General features: G+C 41.2%; 1 protein-coding gene across 2 annotated transcripts; it reads left to right on the top strand.

Annotated features, from left to right (window-relative positions):
* Positions 1-49: 49 nt before the first annotated feature.
* Ctr9 (CTR9 homolog, Paf1/RNA polymerase II complex component) lies at positions 50-24,690 on the top strand. 2 transcript variants are annotated; one of them, XM_003465698.5, is made up of 25 exons: positions 50-266; positions 1,473-1,571; positions 3,793-4,032; positions 4,367-4,484; positions 4,979-5,068; positions 7,617-7,765; positions 8,235-8,342; positions 9,236-9,343; positions 9,457-9,693; positions 10,051-10,140; positions 10,250-10,378; positions 10,494-10,677; positions 13,079-13,167; positions 13,900-14,085; positions 14,332-14,419; positions 14,578-14,726; positions 16,389-16,505; positions 16,658-16,803; positions 18,087-18,158; positions 18,655-18,790; positions 18,920-19,063; positions 19,988-20,142; positions 21,036-21,132; positions 21,291-21,403; positions 23,619-24,690. In XM_003465698.5, the coding sequence occupies exons 1-25, from the start codon at positions 222-224 to the stop codon at positions 24,049-24,051; spliced, it is 3,522 nt and encodes a 1,173-aa protein (XP_003465746.2). In that variant the 5' UTR covers positions 50-221; the 3' UTR covers positions 24,052-24,690. The 2 variants fall into 2 exon arrangements, with proteins under 2 accessions (XP_003465746.2, XP_063107980.1); XM_063251910.1 differs by lacking the exon at positions 50-266 and adding an exon at positions 546-828.

Raw genomic sequence — 24,690 nt, 5'->3', positions numbered from 1 at the left:
CTTCCGGGGCAGGGGGCGGGGCCTCCGGAAGTGGCCGGTCGCCGTCCGCTGCTCGTTGTTTGAGCGTCTGACGGAAAGGAGAAGCCGGAGCTTTGGCGGCGCCGCAGGGCGGCAGTCACGACCCGATCCAGAGCCGTCGCTTGCCCACGGACAAGCCAGAAACGAAGACTACCAGTTGCTGAGCGGCGGGGCAACACGCCCGTTCGCCTTTGGATCTCATCATGTCGCGGGGCTCCATCGAGATTCCCCTCCGGGACACTGACGAGGTAAGTGTCGGGGTTTGGAGGGGGTAGGGGACGTGATCTTGAATGACTCTCCCGCTCCCGGCCCCCTGACTTCGTTTCCAGTGAGGGCGCACCCTTCCCCCGCGGGATCCCAGGTGGGAACCCCTGGCCCAATCCCAGATCACCTCCTTCCCAGCCCGTGCGCCCCACCCCCCACCCCTGCACCCGCCCCAGGTGTGAGCCCCGCGTCCCTGCAGCCAGGTGCCGCTCCGCGAGAGTTCTCACAAGTTCCCATCCAGCCTGCTCGTTTTTGACAGTACCGTGTTATTGTCCTAATTCGCGAGCGCTGAAGCGTGAGTTTGCCGAATAAACTGTGAAGCACCTTGCGGATGGGAGAGATGAGCGCTGCTATCGCCGGGGTCTGCCTGGTGCCCAGACTCGGTATCTGCCGCTAGGAGTGAACAGGAACTCGCCCCTCCGGCTTAAAAACGCGAGTGTGTCGTGCTGCATTATGCCAGCACAGTGCTCAGTCCGCGGGGCAAGGTGTCCGAGACTTAGCAGCTACTGTGTGCTGGTAGAATTTCCCCCCCTCCGCATGGTTTGTGTGAGTAAGGTTCTCAGCTTTAATATTCATTCTTCTTGAATATTGCGTACGGTTTGTTTCTTGTTTGTCTAAGATACAGTGTTGAGATACAATACAATTCACTTACAAAATCCAGGTATATTTGCCAAGTTGTGTACTCACACAGTTCTGTGAACTCTTATTATTCCAGAACATTTTTCCTATTAGTGTTTTTGTGCCCGCATTCAGCAGTATCTGTGACACAAATGCTGCCTCCATGATTTATGTGTACAGTGGTGTTCAGATCTGCATGGCCTCTAGGGTCTCGCTTCTCAAGGTGTCAGAACTATGGCATCAGAGTCTCCAGGCGGTTTGTCAGCACTTTACTTGGATTATAGATTAAGGAGAGTTTTATTTTGTTACTTTTGACTGAGCAAAGCATGTTTTGTATTTCTGGTGGTGTGGGGCAACCAGCAGGAATTATTTGCTTCTGTATGCTTTTACTTTAATATCGCCATATATATAATCTATTGTGTTTCCTAAATATTAACATGTATTAGGTCGACCTTATTGAAACTGAGTACCTACCCTCTGCATATGCACATTGGTGTATATTTAAGAAAAGCAGCAGAGAAAAATGTGAATTTGAAAAAAAGAAGAGCTGAAGCCTAAATTTTGTGTTTTAGGTCATTGAACTTGATTTCGATCAGTTGCCGGAGGGGGATGAAGTTATTAGTATTCTGAAACAGGAACATACACAACTGCACATATGGATTGCTTTGGCGGTCAGTATTCATATAGCAAATGTATCTATTTGTTGACTGGAAAAATATGTCGTTTATGTTTTCCAATATAGTAGTAGCCAGCTTGGGTATATGATAAGTAATTATACCATTTTTATGGAACTTAATTACATTATTTTGGAACAATGAGGGCATTTGCCTAATTCATGTGCTACTCTACTAGTAAATTAGTATATATTAGTAAAGGCAACATTCATTTACATTAAATAGTACTCTTTATTGAATTTTTGATTGTGCAGTGATTATGCAAGGAAGACTGGTTCACTTGCTGTATAAATAATGCTGAAAGAAGGAACTGCTACAGTATAAACATTGCTACATTAACACTGCTTTCTGTAACAGTATAATATTTCTCCTAAAGTACTGTAAAGGTGATTAGGTTCCAGGCTAACCCACAAAAGCTTTCTGGATGAAGTTTTTATCAGTCTTATGTTTTTATGTCTTGTTTAATTCCCTCCATAATATGACTGTTACCAAAAATTCCCAGGAAAATCCAACAAGAGAAGTTATGATTATATACGCATTCGCATGTACCATGTTTCCTGGCACTATGTTTCTTTTGTATGTGAATAGGTCATGTAATAATCATTGCTAAGCCAGTGTGTCACAAGTTGCTTTTAGATTAAGATACATACTATCTTGAAGGGTCGGAGAAGTAGGTTTGGAATTGGGCTTGCACCCAGTACTCAAGCCAACTGCAAAAATTTCTTCTCTTTGATGTGGCTGTACAGAGAAATACTTTTATAAACTAAAAGTGTCAAGTTTTCCCATCCCATAGCAACCAAGCTATTGATCCTTGTCACACATTTCTTTAAACCACAAGGGAACAGATAAGTTTTTTTAAAAAAGTACATATGCCTTAAAGCACGTATCCAAAACTTGGAGTGTTGAAGGATTAGCATGGCACCTGCTGTAGACTGAAGTGATGAAACATTGTGGGATGTAGGTTACTACAGGGACAGAGTGTGGTCTTCGGGTTTAGAGAACCCTTCATTCAAGTATGAGTTCAGCTGCCAGCTACTTGTATGACCATCTACATATGACCTAAATCCTAAGCCTGCTTTCTCATCTAAAATATGAGGGAATTAAGATCCTCTCCGTAGGATGGTTTTGCAGATTAGAGAAAATATATATGAAGTGCTTGGCATGACATGTGATCTCTTAGGAGGTACTTAATAAATAAATGAATATTCCTTTTATATTTGTGACACACTGCCTTAGCAATGATTTTTTTTTTTTTTTTTTGTCTTTTTGAGACAGGGTCTCACTATGCAGTCCAGGCTGGCCTTGAGCTCACTTTGTAGCCCAGGCTGGTCTCGAACTCTCAACAATCCTCCTGCCTCAGCCTCCTGAGTGCTGGGATTACAGGCGTGAGCCACCATGCCCGGCTTAGTTTTTTGGGGTTTTTTTGTTTGTTTGTTTGTTTAGCAATGATTATTACTTGACCTATTTACATACAAAGGTACCCAGGGAAGTTACCCAGCAGGCCTAAAGTCATAGATAATTTTGGATAGATCTAGACCCAATCCATTATTGCTTTCTTTCTCAAGAAATACTTGTTTGAACATTTTAAAGTGAATTGTTGCTAGATAAGAAGTAGATTGGAATCATTTTAAGTGATTCCAATTTTCTTAATTGCTTTATTAAAGTCTAATTAACCTCTAATGAAATGCAGATATTTGAAGTGTACCATTTGATACATTGTCATATATATATATATATATATATATACATACTTTAGACCCCTTACCACATTCAAGAATACATGCTTACTGTATATATGTGTGTGTGTGTATATATATATATATATATATATATATATATATATATCACCCTAATCCATGCTTTCCCAACCATCCCCCAGCTGTAAGCACTATTGGTCTCTTGATTGCTGAAGATTGGTGTGCATCTTCTAGACTTTCATATAAATGGAATCACACAATATGTGCTGGGGCTTTTTTGTCTTACTTCTTTCAGTGTAATTGAGATTTCTCTATATTGTAGCATATATCATTAGTTCACTCCTTCTTATTGCAGATTATCCATTGTATGGATAGACTAGTTTATCCATTTACTTGTTAGTCATCATTTGCATTGTTTTCAGTGTTTTGCTATTATAAATAGAACTGCTATAAGCATTTGTATATAGGTTTTTATATGGACATGTGCTTTAGTGATTCTAAGTTAATCTTTTGCCTTATAGCTGGAATACTACAAGCAAGGAAAAACAGAAGAGTTTGTAAAGTTGTTGGAAGCAGCCCGTATAGATGGCAATTTGGATTATAGAGACCATGAGAAAGACCAGATGACTTGCTTGGATACACTGGCAGCCTATTATGTACAACAGGCTCGGAAAGAAAAGAACAAAGACAATAAAAAGGATCTTATTACACAAGCAACCTTGTTGTATACCATGGCTGATAAAATTATTATGTATGATCAGGTAAAATAAATCAGATTTCTTTGACTTTATGAAAGGGTAAAAAATACCATGAAAGTAAAATTGTGATAATAGAGTTTTTTGGAAGAATTTTTCTTAAAATAATATTATTGGGATATAGAGAAGGAATCAAGAGTTAGGTTGATTTGTGTTTTAAGGTAATTTTTCATTTTGTAATTAAGAATTGCTTATTTGAAGCTTACATTATACTTGACAGAGAAATGTATATTATGTTCTAACTCTTTTCTATATGGTTTTCATTTTAATTTTACATTCATGGAAAATTGTGGTTAGTCTTTAGTACAGAAAAGCCCTAAGATGTTACATTGTTTTACAGAACCATTTGTTGGGAAGAGCCTGCTTCTGTCTACTTGAAGGTGACAAAATGGATCAGGCTGATGCACAGTTTCATTTTGTACTCAACCAGTCTCCAAATAATATTCCAGCCCTTCTTGGTGAGTGCTCTCTGGCGGTCCTTGTGGGAACCTAGCTGTTCACATATGTCCAGACTGTATCTCTTTGTAATAGTGCCTTACTAACTGAACTAGAATGCAAAGAAGAGCTTTATCTTTTAAATATGAAGCAGATTGTTGTTGAAATTACAGGAATAAATATATGCCAGTTAAGAATAACTTATTATTTGCTTCCAAAGAGTCAGTAAACATCACTTTTTGGCATTTTGGCTAAAATCAAGTGCAAAGATTCAGTAAACATCTTCTGTTTAGAGAACTACAAGCTATTTCAGCTGTTATTTTATAATATTTAATATAAAGTGTTTTTAGGTATAAATCAGTATGTCTTGCTCAACTATGAAATTGTGTTCACTATTTTCAAGTATTTCTTATTGTTAGGTATCTTAAATGTAGGAAAGTCAGTATAAATGGTACAGTATAGCAGATCTGTGTTCTTTAATCAGATAGTACATGTTTATTTTTTAAAATCATTACAGGTAAAGCTTGTATTTCATTCAACAAGAAGGATTACAGAGGAGCTCTTGCTTACTATAAAAAAGCATTGCGTACTAACCCAGGATGTCCAGGTAAGAGAAAAACTTTATTTTATTTCTAAGCTATGTATGATTCAACTTAAACTATTGAAAATTTGGCAGTGATCTATGCATTCAGTTGTCAAAAGTATAGAAATGACAGAATCAAGATTATTTTTTTCTGAAGTGTTGTGTTCTATTTAAAAGTTGGATAGTAGATCATTTTATAATCTTTTCCCCCTATGTATTACTTTTTCCCCAAAATGCCATTAGTTTAGACTATTTTTGTTGAGTTCCAATTATGTGCCAGGCATGTTCTCATACTGGGAATACAGTAATGAATGAAAGGCTGGGGGACCCCTACTTCCCTGTAATTCAGCTTCCAGTAGAGAAAATTAAATTTATTAAAAAGTATGTACCCTGTAAAATATTGACAATAGCCAAGAATAAGAATAGAGAAAAAAAAAAAAAAAAGCCTTAGGATTTGCTTAGAGTGACCAAGAAAACTCATCAAAGATGATAACATTTGTGTAAAGATCTAAAGAGACTATGAGCCATGCAGATATGTGGAAGAATACCATTCCCACAAAGAGACAGCATAGGAAGTACAAAGATCCTGAGAAAGAGTGTGCCCGGCTGGGCATGGTGGTGCACACCTGTAATCCCAGCAGCTAAGGAAGCTGAGGCAGGAGGACCCCAAGTTCCAATGTAGCCTGGGTAACTTAAGTATGACTCTGCTTCAAAATAGAATTTAAACAGGCTGAAATTGTAGCCCAGTGGTGGAGTTCTTGCCTAACATGCTTGAGACCCAGAGTTCAACCCCAAATACTGAAGAAAACACAAAGATTGTGTCTAGCAAGTTCAGAAATAAGTGGGGAGTCTGTGTATCTGGAATGAGGCACAAGAGGAAATAAGTCCTAAGAAATGAAATCAAAGGTACAACCTGGTGGTACTCATGTAGAGTATCCTAGTATTGTAAGGACTTCATCTTTTACTCTGACAGGTAGAAAGCCATTGGAGGGTTGTAGGCAGGAGAATTGCTGGATCTGATTTATATTCAAAAGGATCATTTGAGCTTCTGAGTTGAGACCAGAATGAGATGTGGGAAAAGAGGGTGGGGACAGAAACGGAGATTAGGGACAAACTGTTTCAGTCAGTCCAGTCACAGCTGACTGTGGCTCACACTAGGGTGCAAATAGTGGATCAGGTACCAGTGGTCAGGTTCTAGATATACTTTGAAGGAAGAGCCGAGAGGATAGGTGGGGTGTGAGGCAAAGAGAGCAGGAGTCAGAGATGACTCCTTGAGGAAGCAATTGCAAGGGTAGTGTTGCATTTTACTGCCTTTGGAAAATCACTTAAGAGGATCTAGTTTTAGAAGAGGGAGGAGAGAAATTTTTTTTAAAAAAAGAGGATTTAGTTCTAGATATCAAAAATTTGAGATCTTTTTAGAGTAAACAAATAAACAAGTAAAGAGGCCAAAAAGAGACCAGGGCTGAAGCAGTGAATTTGGAAATCGTCAGCATATAGATAGTGTAAGATCTGTGCAACTTCATGAAGACACCAGTGCAGCGAGTGTAGACCAAAAGAGGCTCAGGGATGGCACCCTGGAGCACTACTACACTTAGGACTTAGGAAAATGAGGACGAATCAGCAAGGAGCCAAAAGGACCTCCAGAGGTGTGGGAGGAAACCAGGGGATGTGCAGTGTCCCTGAAGCCAAATAAAAATGTTCCTAGAAGAAACAGGTGACTGTCACATTCTGTTGTTGGGCCAAGTAAAATAGGGACACGATCACTGATCATCAGAGCTAGCAGTGTACAAATCAAGAGTGCCCTTCACAAAAGCACTCTTACTCACATGGTGAGAGTGAGCCCCTCATTGCAGTAAATTCAAGAGAAAGAAAATGGAAAGGAACGAAGCAGCAGGTGTTAGATCTGGCAAGGAGTTTTGCTGTCAGGGGAAGAACTGAAATAGATTGGCAGCTGGAAAGGGAAATGGCATTAGGAGAGGATTTTTATAAGATAGGAGAATGCTTACAAATAGATCAGAGTGATCCAGTGCAGAGGAAAGATTTTATGATGTGGGAAAAACAGTGGAGGTTTGCTAGAGCTGTGTCCTCCGATTGGTGAGAAGGGATCCAGGGACCAATGGAGAGGCTGGCCCTTTGTACTGTCACAAGGCCTTGAGGTAAGGAGCGTGCAGATGCATACTTCTGAAGTGGAAGACAGCACGTGGAGGTAATCACACACAGTATCTAAGGTCTTCGTAGAGTTTTTGTCCTCTGTTTCAGTATTGCTTTTTAAAAATTAGAAACTGAGCTGGGTACAGTAAAGAGGGTATGATGTAGCAGAGGTGTTGTTCTACAAGAAGAATACCAGTATTAGAGGTGTTCTGTTCCATGGGAGGAAGGGTACCCATTGGAGGGAAAAGAGGTCAAGATGCATAGTACGCTGTGACCACTAGTGAAACCCAGCTTTTGGTCGGCCAAGAGAGTATGTAGTGTTGTTATACTAACTCATCCTTGGAGAATATTTAAGCTTCTTATAACTGAGACCTAAAAATGGCCCAGTTTGACTTACTGAATGAGTTTTTTTATTTTTTAGCTGAAGTTCGTTTAGGAATGGGTCATTGCTTTGTGAAACTTAACAAGTTGGAGAAAGCTCGTCTAGCATTCAGCAGAGCCTTGGAACTTAATTCCAAATGTGTAGGTGCATTGGTTGGACTGGCTGTTTTAGAACTCAACAATAAAGAGGTATGTGAAGGAAAAGTTACATTGTTTCAGGCTGATTGATCAGGCTTATAGCTGAGTGTGTGTGTGTGTGTGTGTGTGTGCGCGCGCGCGTGCATGTGGGTGTGCATGCACGTATGTGTGTGTTTTGCATCTTTTTATATACCTTAATATGTGGCTTGTCTTGGATTACACATCCGTAATCCAAGCACTCAGAAGGAGGAGGCAGGAAAGTCACCATAAGTCCCATGCCAGCCTGAATTGCATATTGAGATCTTACCTCAAAAAAGCAAGCAAACAAAAAACCTCTAGAGTCGAACAGTGTGGTGACTCATTGAAATTTTTTAATTGGTGAATATTAACTAAGGCACTGTGCTGATGTCTGAGCTTAGGGTTATGTACACACTTGTTTCTTGAGATTATAAAAATCACTTTAGAAAAGGTGTTAGTTAATAATGTTTACACTCTGCTCTCTTGCATTGTTTTCTTTTAGGCCGATTCCATCAAAAATGGTGTCCAGCTTCTTTCCAGAGCATATACTATTGATCCCAGTAACCCTATGGTATTGAATCACTTGGCAAATCACTTTTTCTTCAAAAAGGTAATAAAAGCCATTCATTCTTAAATCTTTTCCTGAATTTTCCTGAATGCACTTAATATTAGATGTTTGTTTTTAACTCAGAAAGAAATTAGAAAGTAGTGTTTTTTTCCAAATTAGAGTTTGTGTTAGTTACCCAGGTGCAGGTCTGTTTGTTCATTCTATCACTTAATACTTGCTGGCCCTTTATGCTCTGCCTAGTGCTATGATAAGGATTCAGAGGTGATGAAGATGTGGTTTGTGCACCCGGCAAGCTCAGTTTCACAGAAAACACAAAGATGAAAGCAAATGTCAGTATAAAAATAGAGGTCTCCACCCGCTTAGGGAGGAGAGATGAGGAAGTGATGCGCGGTAAAGGAGGCTTCTTGACCACGGCGAAAGCTCTGACACTGGCTTTCAGAAGGCCGGCACTCCGGGCTGGGAAAGGGAAAGGCACGGCCGGGTCCCTGAAGTCACCTGAGCAGTTGGCTCAGTGGAGCGTAGCTTGTGGTGCGACAGGCAGCGCACTGGTTCCGGGGCGGTGAGGCCCTGGGGTGCTGGAACTTGGATGCACTTACATAGCCAACAAGGAATCTTTGGCATTTTTGTTGTTGTTGTTGTTTTTGTATGTCACTTGTGGTACATTTTTAAATGTGCCTCTACTTCTGTGGAAGCAATACTATTTTCAGTTCCTTAAAATATGAAGTCCAAGATTTTGTTGACAAAATTTTTGTACAATATATGTGAAAGTTTAATCTGCTATAATGAAACCAGATACTAAATTGTACCAAGAACTTTTATTTGGGGAGAAGATGAAAATGTATTTACAGGTAAATCAAATGTTGCTGTCTATAAAGCAGCTGTCCAGATTGACCATAGGGCATCACTCAGTTGATTTTCTTATCCTTGTTCTGCAGGACTACAGTAAAGTTCAGCACCTGGCTCTCCACGCCTTCCACAACACTGAAGTGGAGGCCATGCAAGCTGAAAGCTGCTACCAGCTGGCTCGGTCATTCCATGTTCAGGTAAGATGCTTTTATAACAGCCTTTCATTTTTATCATTTTCTTTTATTTGTCATTTTTCTAGTCTCTTTAGCACTTGTATGCATACTGATCTAGTTTTATTTTCGTATTTTAGGAAGATTATGACCAAGCTTTCCAATACTACTATCAAGCCACACAGTTTGCCTCATCCTCTTTTGTGCTCCCATTTTTTGGTTTGGGACAAATGTATATTTATAGAGGTGACAAAGAGAATGCATCTCAGTGCTTTGAGAAGGTTTTGAAAGCTTATCCTAACAATTATGAAACAATGAAAATTCTTGGTTCTCTCTATGCTGCATCAGAAGATCAAGAAAAAAGAGACATTGCCAAGGTACATTTTTTAAAAAATGTTACCTAGTTTCTGTTAGCCATCCGAAGCCTGCCAGCCCTCATTTGAAGCAGTTTTGTAGGCTGAGTTTATTCTGACAAACATTTGGCTTGGTAAACAAGTTAAGATAGCCACCTTTTAGGCCAGGTATGGTGGTGCATGCCTATTCCAGCACTCAAGAGGCCGAGACAGGAGGATCACTTCAAATTCAAGACCCGCCTGGGCTGCAAAGTGAGTTCAAGGCCAGTCTGAACTGCATAGTGAAACTCTGTCTCAAAAAGCCAAAAAAGGAAGGAAAAGCCACTTTTTTTCCTTTACTTTGATGGCATTAGTTTAATGATTTTTTTTTTCCACTCCCAGGGCCATTTGAAGAAGGTCACAGAACAGTATCCTGATGATGTTGAGGCATGGATTGAACTGGCACAAATCTTAGAACAGACTGATATACAGGTATTGTAGTCATGCTTTTCATCTCCTGTACAATGTGTTTTTGTAAGCCTGATGTAGTACCTCTCTTTATTTCCACATATACCTTATTCTGTCTACTGTAAAAATACAGGGTGCCCTTTCAGCCTACGGAACAGCTACCCGGATTCTTCAGGAGAAGGTACAAGCTGACGTTCCCCCTGAGATCCTGAATAATGTTGGTGCTCTCCATTTTAGACTTGGAAACCTAGGGGAGGCAAAGGTAGGAAACCGGACCTCTTGCCTTCTTTTATGCCTGATCAAGTTGAGTGTTGTTTTTTTTTTTTTAAGGTGTACCTACTAAGTGTTTTAACTGCGTTATTTTCCTTTATTCATAGAAATACTTTTTGGCATCACTGGATCGTGCAAAGGCGGAAGCTGAACACGATGAGCATTACTATAATGCCATTTCTGTTACGACATCGTACAATTTAGCCAGGCTGTACGAGGCAATGTGTGAATTCCACGAAGCAGAAAAACTGTACAAAAATATCTTACGAGAACATCCCAATTATGTTGACTGTAAGAATTTGAAACTTTTCTTACGTAATAAATTCCTGGATTCCCACCACAGTGGCAAAAACTCAGTTGGGAAAAAATCTTTAGTGCCAGTAGTGAAAATTTTGTGAAGATTCTGATGTCCCTTTTTCTTCAAGGCAGATATAGAGTCTGAAAACATGCAGGTTCGCTTATATTTGTGCAATAAAAATAAAAGTAGTAACAAAAACCACTTAGGGACTGGGGATTTAGCTAGCAGCATAAGAGCCTGTCTTGCAAGCATGTGGTCATGAGTTTGACCTCCAGTACCAATAAAAAAATTCTTAAAAAACCACTTGAGGAGTCTGGGGATTTAGCTCAGCGGCATAAGCGCCTGCCTTCCAAGCAGGCAGTCGTGAGTTCGATCCCCGGTACCGATAAAAATGAAAAAGACAAAATAAAAACCACTTGGATCATATTCAGTGGGTGGGCGTATGCAGTGGCTCAGCTGTCTTTATTAAGATTTAACCACTCTGTGGCATGTTTGATAATGGATGTTCCTTGGTAACTCCTGTTTGGATTTCATATAAACATTTTTACAATGTTTACAATGCTAAGAGAAATAATTTTTCTTTGAACTCTTATTGCTAAAGTGTCCTGGTTTGAGTTCTTACAATCTATATGTTGTAAAACACTGGAAATTTAAAATTTATGTACCATACAATAGTACCTCCCTATCCATGGTTTCAGTCTCCGGTTTTCATTTATTCACGCTGAACCATGGTCCCAAAATATTAATGGAAAATTCTAGGAAAAAAATGGCTAGTACATTGGAAATTGCACACCCTTCTGAATAGGATAATGAAGTCTCACACTGTCCTGCTCAGGTCAGCCCAGGATGTAAATCATCCCTTTGTCCAGCATGTTTTCACCATATATACTACCTATGTGTTAGTAATTTAGGAATTGTTTCTGTTATCAGACCAATTCTTGGGTATCATGTGGGGCTTGTTTGTTTTGAGACAGGGTCTCATTGTGTAGTTAAGCTGGCTTTGAATTCACTATGTAGCCCAGGCTGATTTTGAACTCACCGTGATCTTCCTGCCTAAGCCTCCAAGTGCTGGGATTACAGGCGAGTGCCACCACCCCCAAATATCACACAGTGTTTGTGTTCAAATAAACCTTATTTTACTTAAAAAATAAATAGTCCCAAAGTGCAAAAGTGTTGATGCTGGCAATACAGATATGCTGATGAAAAGCCATGAAGAGCCTCCTTTAAAGTGAAAAAGTGTAAGAACAAAAAGTCATGTGCTGCTGGGGGCTGGGGATTTAGCTCAGCGGCATAAGCGCCTGCCTTGCAAGCAGGCAGTCATGAGTTTCAATCCCCGGTACCGATAAAAGGAAAAAAGACCAAAAAAAAGTCATGTGCTGTAATGAAAGTTGTACAATTTTCATTTGTTCCACTGGCACACATACAGCTGTTCCATCAGGCAGCATGGAACAGTCCCAGTGAGTTACATTTGTGTGACACTGTGTTATTCAAAAGAAAGAGCCGTGGTTAGATCGTCACTCTTCTAACTAATGGGCCTTAGCACACTATGCTGCCACTGTTTTGTCATATAACAAATAGATTTTTAAGGAAAAGGAACTGACAGTGTACCTTAGAGAGAAATTGGAAATAGACTTGTCCAAGCTTTTTAAATAACTTGGTTCAAGACAGGAACCGGAGCAAGGTGCCGGCATAGGAGGTGGAATGGAAGAGATCAATCTTAGATTTCAAGGCAAGATTTAAGTGTGACAAAGTAACTTTTTACTTGTTAGATTGATGTTTGATGTTTATTCATCCATGAGGCTTTTCTGTTTGTTATATGGATGTAGTAACAAAGCACAGCTATTTTAAAAGTGTGAGTAAAATTATGATTAAGGCTGGGGATTTAGCTCAGTGGCATAAGCACCTGCTTGGCAAGTGCAAGGTTGTGAGTTTAATCATAACAGAAAATTATGATTAAAGCTAAGTGTGGTGGTGCCTCCTGGTAATCACAGTACTTTTGAAGCAGAGGCAAGAGGTTTGCAAGTTCAAGGCCAACCTAGCTACATAGTTATTATGGCTAATAATTTAAACACTTTTTAATTTTAATTTTTATTAGTGCCTGTTGATTTTATGAAATATTAGGTTTCAGTACATATCTTTTGATCCCATTGCCCTGTCCTGTATCCCTCCCCTGCACTCTTACTTCCTTCCACTTTTCTAATAGTTTTCTGTCATCCTTTTAGAGTCCACATATTGGGGACAACATGCAATGTTTGTCTTTCTCAGTCTGGCTTATTTTGCTTAATATGATGATCTCCAGTTTCATTCATTTTCCTACAAATGACAAAATTTCGTTCTTCTCAATGACTGAATAACGCTCCATTATATTAAAAACTTTTCACTGTGTGTTTTCAGGTTATTTGCGGCTAGGAGCCATGGCCAGAGATAAAGGAAACTTTTATGAGGCTTCAGATTGGTTTAAGGAAGCTCTTCAGATTAATCAGGTTGGCAGTATTCACTCTTAGGTTGAAGAAATAATTATTTTCATTTTTTTACCCCCTAATCTTCTTATGACTCTCAAGTTTCTAATAACACTGGCATCTCTCTTACTTGATTGTCGGTTGATTTCTTTCTCATTTACTTACTAAAATACTAAACAGTATAGTGGGTTGCATTACTAGCCATGTAATAATGGGGACCATATTTTGATATAAATGTCTTATATTCCCCTACTTGTTCCTCCTCCTCTTTTCTCATCCTGTCCTTTCACTCATACTTCAGAATATGGCCTGATAGGTGCATTGATGTCTTGTCAAGTTTTCTTCTCTTGAGATTTAGTTAGTGCAGTGCCCCTGAGAAAAGTTTGTGTAATTATGTGGTGTCCTAGCAATTTGAATAGAAACATGTGGGTCATCTAAACTTTCTGATTGTGGCTCACAGCAAGAAAAGTTTTATGCTGTACGCTAGTAGACATATATATGTGTATTTATGCAAACAGCTGAAAGAAACCGTTTTGTAAATCATTATTTGCTCTTACCAACATGGAGTATACTGATGTTTTTACTTTATTCTGTTGTAGTATGTGTGCCAATAACTACATGCTAAATTGATTTTGCAACTGTCAGCTTGAAAACCGCTGTTGTAATGTGGCTGTAAAACCTCTTCAGCTGTCAGTATGGTGGGAGGGGGATTGGTTTCCCTCAGTCCTAATTGCAGGTGTTGATTCTTCATTTCAGGATCATCCAGATGCTTGGTCTTTGATTGGTAATCTTCACTTGGCAAAACAAGAATGGGGTCCAGGCCAGAAGAAATTTGAGAGGATACTGAAGCAGCCATCCACCCAGAGCGACACCTACTCCATGCTAGCCCTTGGCAACGTGTGGCTCCAAACTTTGCATCAGCCCACTCGAGACAGAGAAAAGGTAATCTCTTTTTGTAGTTTTGGGGTTTTTTTGTTTTTGTTTTTGTTTTATTTTTTTTGGTACTAGGGATCGAACTCATGACCTTGTGCTTACCAGGCAAGTGCTTGAGCCACTGAGCTGAATCCCCAGCCCTAGGTAATCTCTTTTTGTGTTTTTAGTTTTTTTTTCCTTTTTGTATTTCCAAACAAAAGTGATAGTCTACATTCTTATTTGAATTTTTTAACCATCACTTATTTCTTCTTCTAGGAAAAGCGTCATCAAGATCGTGCCCTGGCCATCTACAAACAAGTTCTCAGAAACGATGCGAAGAATCTGTATGCTGCTAATGGCATAGGTGATTATAGGTGATTTGGTGTCCGTAATGATCTGTGAAATTCATGCTTTCAGAGCAGTGCTTATGGATACATTCTCCAAATGTAGCCATTGTAGATACTTTAACATTGGGTGTTTAGTTGTTTTTCTGCAGTTAAATGTGCTCTTTTTATATTTCAGGAGCTGTTTTGGCCCACAAAGGATATTTCCGTGAAGCTCGTGATGTATTTGCCCAAGTAAGAGAAGCAACAGCAGATATCAGCGATGTATGGTTGAACTTAGCGCACATCTACGTGGAGCAGAAGCAGTACATCAGTGCTGTTCAGATGGTAATGCCTTGCTTTTCAAGATACTTTACCATCACATTCGTTGAACAAATGCTTTCTCAGTCATTCTAGCTCTGCTGCGGAGCTGTGTGCCATCTCCCCCGATATGGTGGCACTTCAGAAGCAGATAATTACATACTGATAACACCAGGCTTTGAAGTCCAGACAGATGTGAGTCCTGGTTCCTCCACTGATTACATTCCTTGGACAAAGAACATCTTCTTTGACCCAATGTCCTTATCTATAAAGTGGAGTTAATTGTACCTTTATGTCAAAAAAATTTTGAGAGGATCTAGTATGAACATGCCTAACGTATTTGTACTTATCAAAAAGTAGGATTTAATAATTGCTCACTTTCTGAAACTATAAATTTTCGAGATGAGGTCTCTCTGTTGTCCAGGCAGGTCTCATGTCTGTGGGGTGAAGTGATCCTCCCATCTCAGTCTCCCAAGTGGTTGAACCTTCACGTACCAACCACTGTATTAAGGTTAAATTACCTGTTTTTCAAAAGAAAAACTCCATGATGATATGGTTTTCTGCCTGTTGAGTTTTTGTTGCACTTCTTGTATTTCTTGAGTGGTGGAACTTGAAATCATAGTACACTCCTTGGGTTAGATCATAATAAATATTAAGGAGGCTCTTGGGTGCTGGGAGGTAGTATGGTCAGAAAGAACAAGCTTCTTGAAGAGGTAGAAGAAAAGAGCCAGGCTTGGGGAGTGGTTTACTTTTTTTCTAAAAAGACTGGGTCGGGGCAGGGGATTTAGCTCAGCAGCATAAAGTGCCTGTCTTGCAGTGTGCGGTTGGGAGTTTGATCCCTGGTACTGATAAAAATGAAAAAGACAAAAAAAAAAAAATACTGGTTCGTTGTCCACTCAACAGAGGGACTCCAGAACCCAGTTTCATATGATAACCTCAGAGGTTGTAGTATTTGAGAAGAGCCACCCTGATCTATAAAGGGACAGTATTGCCTTTTATAAATGCAGATTAATCAATAATGATATTCAAGAGAAAATAAAACATTTTCGGTAAAATTATTTTGTCAGTTAGCTAAGACAGGATGTATTCTGTGCTCAGAAGGTGCCATATGTATGTCAAAATGAACACCAGTGTTAGTGTGTTGGTATTAGTAACATATTAACAAACAGAATTAACTGTAAGGATTCTTAGGCTCATTGCTGGTAGGTTCCACAAATCCTAAAGAAAGGTGTTAGGGAATATAACTGAAAGCATCCAGAAGTAAGCTTCCAACACGAGACCAATTAATGTGCTCAAGACAATATCACTAAAGACATGGAAAAGGGTTTCCAGAGCTGGGGAGTCGCTCAGTGATGAAGTGCTTGCTTAGCATGCATGAGGCCGAGGTTTCATGACCAGCAGAGTGGTGGGGGATGGGGCATATACAGGGGAGTTTTGGGTTAGACCACATTTCAGATGAGAGAAAAAAATGAAACTGTTTTAAGTTTCTAGTTTTTCTTTGATTGGATTTTTGTGTTTTAGGAATGTATCCTGATGAATGTCAAGTCATTTCCAAGTTATTCTCTGAAACCAGCCATTCAGAGAGTAGACTTGTTTTTCAGAGCTTTAAAATTGCTTGAAATTTTGCTACAAATGACAATGTCTCCTAATTGCTGTTATATTTGTAGTTAACTTTTTGTTTCTCTGTAGTATGAAAACTGCCTCAGAAAGTTCTATAAGCACCAAAATACTGAAGTTGTACTCTATTTGGCTCGGGCCCTCTTCAAGTGTGGCAAATTACAGGAATGCAAGCAGACTTTGCTGAAGGTAATAGGGAGAAGTTGATGTTTTTCCCTTCCAGTCCTATTCTGCGTTGTATTTTTAAGTTATTTTGTTTGTGTGTTTCCATGCTGACTAGCACTCAGTCAAATCCTTTTCATATGATTAGATCATCTGAAATACATGCCTTGTGTTTTCAGGCCAGACATGTGGCACCCAGTGATACAGTTCTTATGTTTAATGTGGCCTTGGTCTTGCAAAGATTAGCTACCTCTGTCCTAAAAGATGAAAAAAGTAATCTGAAGGAAGTCCTTAATGCTGTGAAAGAACTGGAACTTGCACACAGGTAAAGATTTTGTGAAAATGACCCTGAAATGATTTGTTTCTTTAAAACTTGTCTCAAAAAGCCCTGAAAACCACTATCTTCAAAAAGTAACTGGTAGAGGCTAGAGATGTACCTCAGTGGTAGAGCACTTGCATAGCCTGGGTGAGGCCTTGAGTTCAATCCTTAAGATCACAGTTTTAAAAAACAAAAGCAAAAAGCCCTTAGGATCATTCTAGCACTGTGGAATTCTAGCATGGAAACCAAAGAAGGCACTGCCACAAGGTGGTGCCAAACCAAGATCCTTCCAGATTTGAATCCTGTAGCCTGGCCTAGAACTCACTGGGTACCTTGCCCTCAAGTGCCTGGATCCAGCATTTTTACACATGTGAAATTTTCTAGACTCCTTTATGTTGATTTTACATTTTATACTAGTGTGTCTTCATATGGGAGGTTATTGATTTTCACTGAGCAAGGATTAGATCTTAACCTCTTATAATTTGGGGGTGGGGGCCCTCTTTTTGAGACAGAGTCTCCCTCTGCAGTTCAGGCTGGCCTTGAGCTCACTTTGTAGCCCAGGCTGATCTCGAACTTGCAGCAGTCCTCCTGCCTTAGTCTCCTGAGTGGTGGGATTACAGGTGTGCGCCACCATGCCTGGCTATAACCTCTTAAATATTACTTAATAGATTCCTTCAGCTCAAAGTTTATTTAACTCTGTAGTTTTTGTTTGGTGATTCAGTGTGTCGTGAAATTAAAGCTTGCATTGCTTCAGGTTTTGTCCAGCTGTATTTACATTCTTGTTCGCATTTCTTGCCTTTTATGGTACATTGTGTTTTCATGGAGTAAGCCCCCCAACTCCCATGTATGACATACTGAGTAAATTTAGTGTATTAAATGTCATTGCTCAGATTTTTATTTATGAATTTACTGACAATATTTTATATTATTTGTCTTTGTTGATGAACTCATTTTATTAAATATACTGAGTTTGATGAATCTTTTCTAAGATAAGTTGTATATGATTTGCCTATTGATATATAGTCTTTCATGCATTAAATATATTCAAACAAGTCAGTAAATATGTTAGCCTTTTCTCAAGCTATTCTTTTTCTTTTTCTAAACTATTCTAGAGAACCAGTTAAAAAATCTCAAGGGCCTTATATCATTAGAATTTTTTTAGTAAATATTTTTTTGGGGGCTGGGGATTTAGCTCAGTGGCTTACGTGCCTGCCTGGCAAGCATGAGGTCATGAGTTCGATCCCCGGCACCAAAAAAAAAAAAAAATTTTTTTTTTTCTTTCCATTTAGGTCCTTCAGTTACTTGAGTAAAGTGGGAGATAAAATGAGATTCGACTTGGCCCTTGCTGCTACAGAAGCCAGGTAACAGTACTGTTCATGGAGGCAGCTTTCAGGGAGGCAGTGATACTGGAGTGGCCTGAAAGGGTCACAGCACGGATAGGGGCTCCTGGTCCTCTAGGCCTGAGTGTCACCCTCTTCTCACGGTCTCCCTATACCAGGGCTTTTCCTTTCAGGGAATTTGGTACAATCAGTTTGGTCCAAATAAAGTACTTTTCTCTTTCACTGATGTCAGCTTTGCCATCAGAATCAAGATACGATTGCTGCATTGAATCACATGTAAAGATAATGTTGGGAATCTGCAGCTCTGCTCTGAGAGGATGTTGACAGTTTAGGAACAGCAGAATCAGTGTATTGATTTATAATAAACTAAGTTAATTTTGCTGATTAAGACTTCACATACATACCGTCTAGTCATCTCGCTTCAGATTGTTTAAACATATGTGAGGAAACACCCTCTGAGCCTTTGGATAAATTACTAGCTGTGTTCACATTTCTCTAAATTGGGACTGTTTCCTAGGCAGTGCTCTGACTTGCTGAGCCAGGCGCAGTACCACGTGGCCCGGGCGCGCAAGCAGGATGAAGAAGAGCGGGAACTGCGGGCCAAACAAGAGCAAGAAAAGGAGCTGCTGAGGCAGAAGCTTCTTAAAGAACAGGTACCTGCTGTATTGTTCAGTTATGCTCAGTGAAGGGATTGTGTGCCTACAAACACTGCGTTACGGCAAGAAGTCCTCTGCTTACACATGTAGCCATGATAATTTTTTCTCTGCTTTTTTTCTTCACAGGAAGAGAAACGCCTCAGAGAAAAGGAAGAGCAAAAGAAACTTTTGGAACAGCGAGCCCAGTATGTGGAAAAGACCAAAAACATTCTTATGTTTACTGGAGAGACTGAAGCAACAAAAGAGAAGAAACGAGGCGGTGGTGGACGGGTGAGACCTGATTACTGCTCTCGATGATGACGTCAGCCTGTTTGTGGCCTTCAGAAATGAAGATCATTGGTTAAATTTACTCTTTGGTTCTTAGCTTTAGTTCTTAACTTCCTCCTTTACGAAGGGCTAGTCTTCCAACACGGAATCATCTAGTGGTGTCTAGTACAGATGACAAACAGTCTGACCGCGTGTGTGTGTGTGCGTGTGTGTGTGTGTGTGTGTGTGAGAGAGAGAGAGAGAGAGAGAGAGAGAGAGTTGGGGATCAAACCAGGACCTCGTGTATGCTAGGTGAGCGCTGTGCCACTGAATTATATCAGCTCAGAGGTTTGCTCACGTAACAGTGGTTCAGTGTACAGTTTTTTGACCTAACAGTGGTGTAAAAATGATAAACATTCGAAAACCATTCTATGATTTTCATCTTTTCCTGGGCTAGTTATATGCAGCATGATATTCTCTTGTGTATACCGGACAGCAGCAGAGAACCAGAGCTCCCAGTCCAGCCACAGGCTAACGAGGGTAAACACATGGTACTCTGCAGTGGACAGTGGTGTTCACTTTGATGTTTGGTGGCTTGAGCGTATAAAATTGATTAACTTGCAGTGTGATTTATTGGGACATAGCCTCATCCTGAATTGAATATATTTGGAAATGCATTCCAAGGTTAGCTAAGTGCCCTTTACATTGTAGTGACCTCTTCAGTAGTTGATGATTTTATACAACCAATCTTTAACCAGCTGAGCCATTCTTCCCATTAGAAGTCTTTGAAATATGGGCCTAGCCAAGCCCTTTCATGTGACTCATTGAGAAATCCTTCACTTACAAATGACTGGTAGAATACTACATGGCCTCTTCTTTCCCCTCTGGAGGCCCACTGCCTTACTCCAGCCCAGTAAATAGCTCACTGTGGTCTTGTTTGCATTTTAGCGCTCTAAGAAAGGTGAATTTGATGAATTTGTCAATGATGACACTGATGATGACCTACCGATGTCTAAAAAGAAGAAGAGGAGAAAGGGCAGTGGTAGTGAGCCAGAAGGCGAAGATGAGGAGGGCGGTGAGAGAAGGAAGAAGAAGAGGAGAAGGTAATGCCGCATTAGTGTTTTAATGGCCTTATAAAATTGACAGACCTTTCGCCTTCTGAATCTGTACGTTTAGAATTTATGATGACTTGCAGTCCACTTGATCACAGTCTGACCTTTTGTGCCCACATGTTACATTAATCCTAAGATAAACCCCATTACAAAATCCCCTGTGTCTGCACAGCTTTCCTCCTAAGAGCTGCATGTTAGTCATCTGTGCCTTTCTCGTGTCTTTATAAAAGTGTCATAGTTTTTGGAAAATGTGTGTGACTTAGAAGGAAACCTGGATTGTACCCACACTCACTATGCATGTGCAGTCCTGGCAGAGTCTCTGAGCCTGGCTCTCTGTACAAGTGGCAGTAGTGATGCCCGCCTTGTGATTTTGCCAGTCATAAAAATGTGAATATGGTTGAAAGTGCCCTTAAAACTACCTGGCATCATCTGCTTTAAAAGAAAGAGTGTCCTGCCCTTCTCTCATGTGTAGGTGCCCTCCAGGTTGTCCTGTTCCTGCCTCATGTTGCTGTCCTGTCCAGAAATATCCATTCAGCTGTATTACCCAGACCCATCTTTCCCAACCCTTGGCCAGCTGTACATGGGAAAGAACTCAGTGGATTCATTCAGACACACACAGATTCCTGCCTGAGTCTCTCCTCACAGTGGCAGTCACCCCACCAGGGCACGATCCAGACACAGGTGGATGAGGAAGCTCAGCAGTGACTTGAGTCCAGGAACTCGCATAAATGCATGGCCTTTGCAGACTCCTGAGACGTGTCACAGGAGTGTCCAGTGCGGCTGAGGTCTGCACCATAGTGAAGGGGAAAAGTTGATGGCAAAGTAGTCTTAGACTTCATAGACATGAGTGGCTCTTGACAAACCCTTCGTGTTTATTATTTAAGGCCTCCAAAGGGAGAAGAAGGATCCGATGATGATGAAGCGGAAAACGGCCCCAAACTGAAGAAGCGCCGTCCACTGAAGACAGAGAAGAAAAAGGCTGTAAGTTTGTAATACTGTTTTTTGGAATCCAGATTTGGCCTTCCCTGCAGCTTGATGAGGGTCTGTATGATTGCATCTCTAATGCAAACCCAGTTTATAAAATGTCCTAATTCATCTAAGAGTCTTGACTAATCTGTTAAATGTGACATTCTGTTTAGCCCAAGCCAGAACGACTACCTCCTTCAATGAAGGGAAAAATAAAATCCAAAGCCATAATATCATCAAGTGATGATTCTTCAGATGAGGATAAACTGAAAATTGCTGATGAAGGGTAAGAATCTTTCCCTTGGTAAATTCTCCTAATGATGTGGGTAAACCAAAAGTGATTGCTAATCAGCCTGTCTGTTACAAGGAAAATATACTGATCTTTTTGTTTTCATAAGAAGGAAGACAGACACTTGAAAATAACTAGGAGGGGTCACTGTGCCAAAATGTTTTCCCTCCAGCACCTTGACATTATGTAGCTGGGAGAAACCTTAGTAGATACCTTGTTCCAGCCCTGTCATTTTGTCCTACTACACATTTCTCCCTCAAAAAAGAAAACTGACTTTGAAGTTTCATTTCAAGGATCTTAGTTGAAATTTCCTAAATGACATCTTCCTAAATGAAGATTTGCTGTCCTTTGATGCCCAGCTATTGACTGACTGTATTGTGAGAGACTGGCCCTGGCCTTGTAGAGACGGGCATTCCGTGGCTGTTTGTTTCTTTGCTGGCCGGGGGTGACTGGCTGCAGCCCTCTCCTGCAGGGCTTACCCCAGACTGTTACAGAGCACTCTCCTTCCGCTCACAGCCTGGCCTTGCCTCCAGCTCACTGCGCCCCCATTTGAATTCCTAGACAAGAACTCTCAATACTGTACTATCCCATGTTCCTCTGTGGTATCATGTCCATTCGTGACACAGTGTGTACAGTGCTGTGAATAGGGAGAAAAAGACAGAAACCCTTAAAATGTCCTGGGAGTTTGTTTTGTTTTTTAGAGGCAGTGGAGAATAACCAACCAAATTCACATTATCATGAGATAAGTGATAACACTGAAGTATTGCATGTATTGCCCTAGCGAGCATACCTTATGTGGAGTTGTTGATGGCAGAAGTTGTTAACAAGATGGTTTTGGGGAGAGAAAAGAGTTGGGTCTTAGAGGAAGAAAGGGGATTCCTGGTGGGTTAGAGGTGAGAAGGGGCTGAGGTTGCTCCTGGGGGACTGGCCCCATAATGTGGAGATCTATAGAAAACCATGATAAAGATGCTGCTGTCTTTTGCTCAGAGAGACTGGCTGCCACAAACTCGAATTGCTTTTCCTGAAAGCAGTTTTGCCCTTGGCCTCTCATTACTCTGGTGTGGAGGTTAGAGGCCTGCATGCTCAGGAGAATGAGTAAACCTGGTTAAAATGTGAATGAAGATAGAGGAGCTGGGGCATGACTTAAGGCCCTAGGTTCACTCCCCAGCACCGCACACACAAACTGTAGGCAAAACATAAAGGTAAAAATGTCAGTGTGATGCTGGGCTACTGCCTGGGCTGTGCCCGAGGTCAAAGCCAATTTTATTTGAGCCACTTGCATAGTTTGCGCATTTAGCCGGATGGAGTGACGTGAACTGGATCGCAGAGAACCCCTGGCCTGTAGTGAATACACGGTGTCCCTTTCTTAGTCACTCTTCCTCATGTGCTTGCAGAGTGACCTGGAGTGACTCATGGGATGTGTATCTGGCAGCAGCTTTCAGATTTATGCCCAAAGAGCTTTTCTTCAATCCATAGGAATATTCCTTTCCTGAGGAATATATTCCTCTCTTGAGTATTCCACCAAAACTGTGGGAAATGCCACAGCAGTGTGTGTGCCCAGAGCAGCTGTCCTGGGGGTCAAGAGCACACTCTGGCCTCCAGGAAGGCAGGGCTCCCTCAGCACCACGTAAGCAAGCACACTCCTATTCCTTTCAGTATTAAGTGTGAGGTGGGAGCTCAGGACCAGCCATAAACAAGCTGGCGACCCCAAGCCCGCTTCTGTCCAGAGGAAGTCTCCTCATGGTGCCCGGGGCCTCACATAGTAGCAAATCCCAAGACAGAAAGAGTGACTTTTCTGCGGTGTGTGAGAGTAGAGATGGCCGTAGACAGGGAAGTGTCCCACTGTCAGCTGGGGACTTGTCAGTCTGGAAAGCCATTTGAGATTCTAGGTTTTACCTTGTCTGTGGCTGTTTATTTACAAAGATAAAGATATCCCTCACTTTGCACAGTTTTGTATTTGGAGTTAATAAATGCTTCATTCTGATGGAAGGTACCTGACAGGACCTAGTTGTAAGTTTCCTTCCCTGTGTGTATTTTGACTTGTAGCTTTTATTTAATGGTGAAAATCTTTTATAGAGTAGCACAGAGCACAGCTGTCATAACCCAGCACCTGTGTAACCACTGCCCTGGCCAAGCCACAGAACAGACAGTGCCCTTGTGTTGTAAAGCTGCATTCCCAGCCAGTGAGGCTCTAACCCCCCATCTCCCGCAGACACCCCAGGCACAGCAACAGCAACAGTGACTCAGAAGAGGATGAGCGACGGTCCAAGAGACGGGCCTCCTCAGAGAGCGACTCGGATGACAACCAGAACAAGTCCGGCAGCGAGGCCGGCAGCCCCCCGAGGGCCCGCAGGCAGCAGTCCGAAGAGGAAGACTCCGACAGCGACCAGCCGGCCCGCAAGAGGAGGCTCTCGGGCTCCGAGCAGTCTGACAACGAGTCGGTGCAGTCGGGGAGAAGCCCCTCGGCAGCCTCGGAGAACGACTCTCGCCCGGCGTCCCCGAGCGCCGAGTCGGAGCGCGAGTCCGAGCGCGGGTCTGACAACGAGGGCTCGGGCCAGGGCTCTGGAAACGAGTCGGAAGCCGAGGGATCCAACAACGAGGGCTCTGATCGCGGCTCCGATCGCGGCTCAGATGATAGCGACTAGGTTTCATTTCATAAAGGAGCTTCATCTCTAGAGGAAATTTTTTAATATATGAAAGCTGTGATACAAAATGTTTCAGATGTTTAGTCAAACAATTGTGAAATTTTTCTTAAGGCAACTTTTTTTTTCTATCTGTTTGTATATTACTAAAGCCTGAGAGACTTCCCGTACTAGAGTCCAATATTTGAATTTCTTGTGCAAATGAGACTGTTCATTGTGGTACAGTTCCACCTGTCATATGTGAAAACCGCAGTAAAAATAAACCCAGATGCTAAAGCATTCCTACGGAGGTTTGACTGAAACCGCGGCAGAGGGCCCTTCTTTGTATGTTAAGCAGCGCGCCTTTCGGATTCTCACTGCAATTTTTTACCAAGTGGTGCAGAAACTTGGTATTGATATCTTTGTTCTCCTTTGAGTTTAGATTGGGAATATTTTTGTTTCCTGGAGTAGGAGGTGTCCATGTATAATTGCACCAAAGGACATAGGAAAAGAAAGTGTTCTTCACAGTGTAATTTGCAGCCATGCAGATGAAGCCACAAGTATATACTGCGTTAGGGAGAAGAAGGTATGAAAATGCTTTTCCTGTCAGTAGGATGCAAAAAACTCCACTAAGCCCCATAGTAAAAGTGTTTCGCCAACTTT

Source organism: Cavia porcellus, unplaced genomic scaffold, assembly GCF_034190915.1.
Source record: "Cavia porcellus strain 051 isolate PalLab524CR breed Dunkin Hartley unplaced genomic scaffold, mCavPor4.1 scaffold_6, whole genome shotgun sequence".
Taxonomy (NCBI): Eukaryota; Metazoa; Chordata; class Mammalia; order Rodentia; family Caviidae; genus Cavia; species Cavia porcellus.
The sequence above is the reverse complement of the archived record's forward strand: the minus strand, read 5'-3'. Positions and strand labels throughout refer to the sequence as shown.

Bases quoted from the DNA above. Each gene is read 5' to 3' on its own strand.
- Ctr9 (XM_063251910.1), top strand. From the start codon at position 736: ATGCCAGCACAGTGCTCAGTCCGCGGGGCAAGGTGTCCGAGACTTAGC. The intron at 14,086-14,331 runs GTAATCTCTTTT...TTCTTCTTCTAG, and splicing joins CCACTCGAGACAGAGAAAAG to GAAAAGCGTCATCAAGATCG. The intron at 16,804-18,086 runs GTAAAGATTTTG...CTTTCCATTTAG, and splicing joins GAACTGGAACTTGCACACAG to GTCCTTCAGTTACTTGAGTA.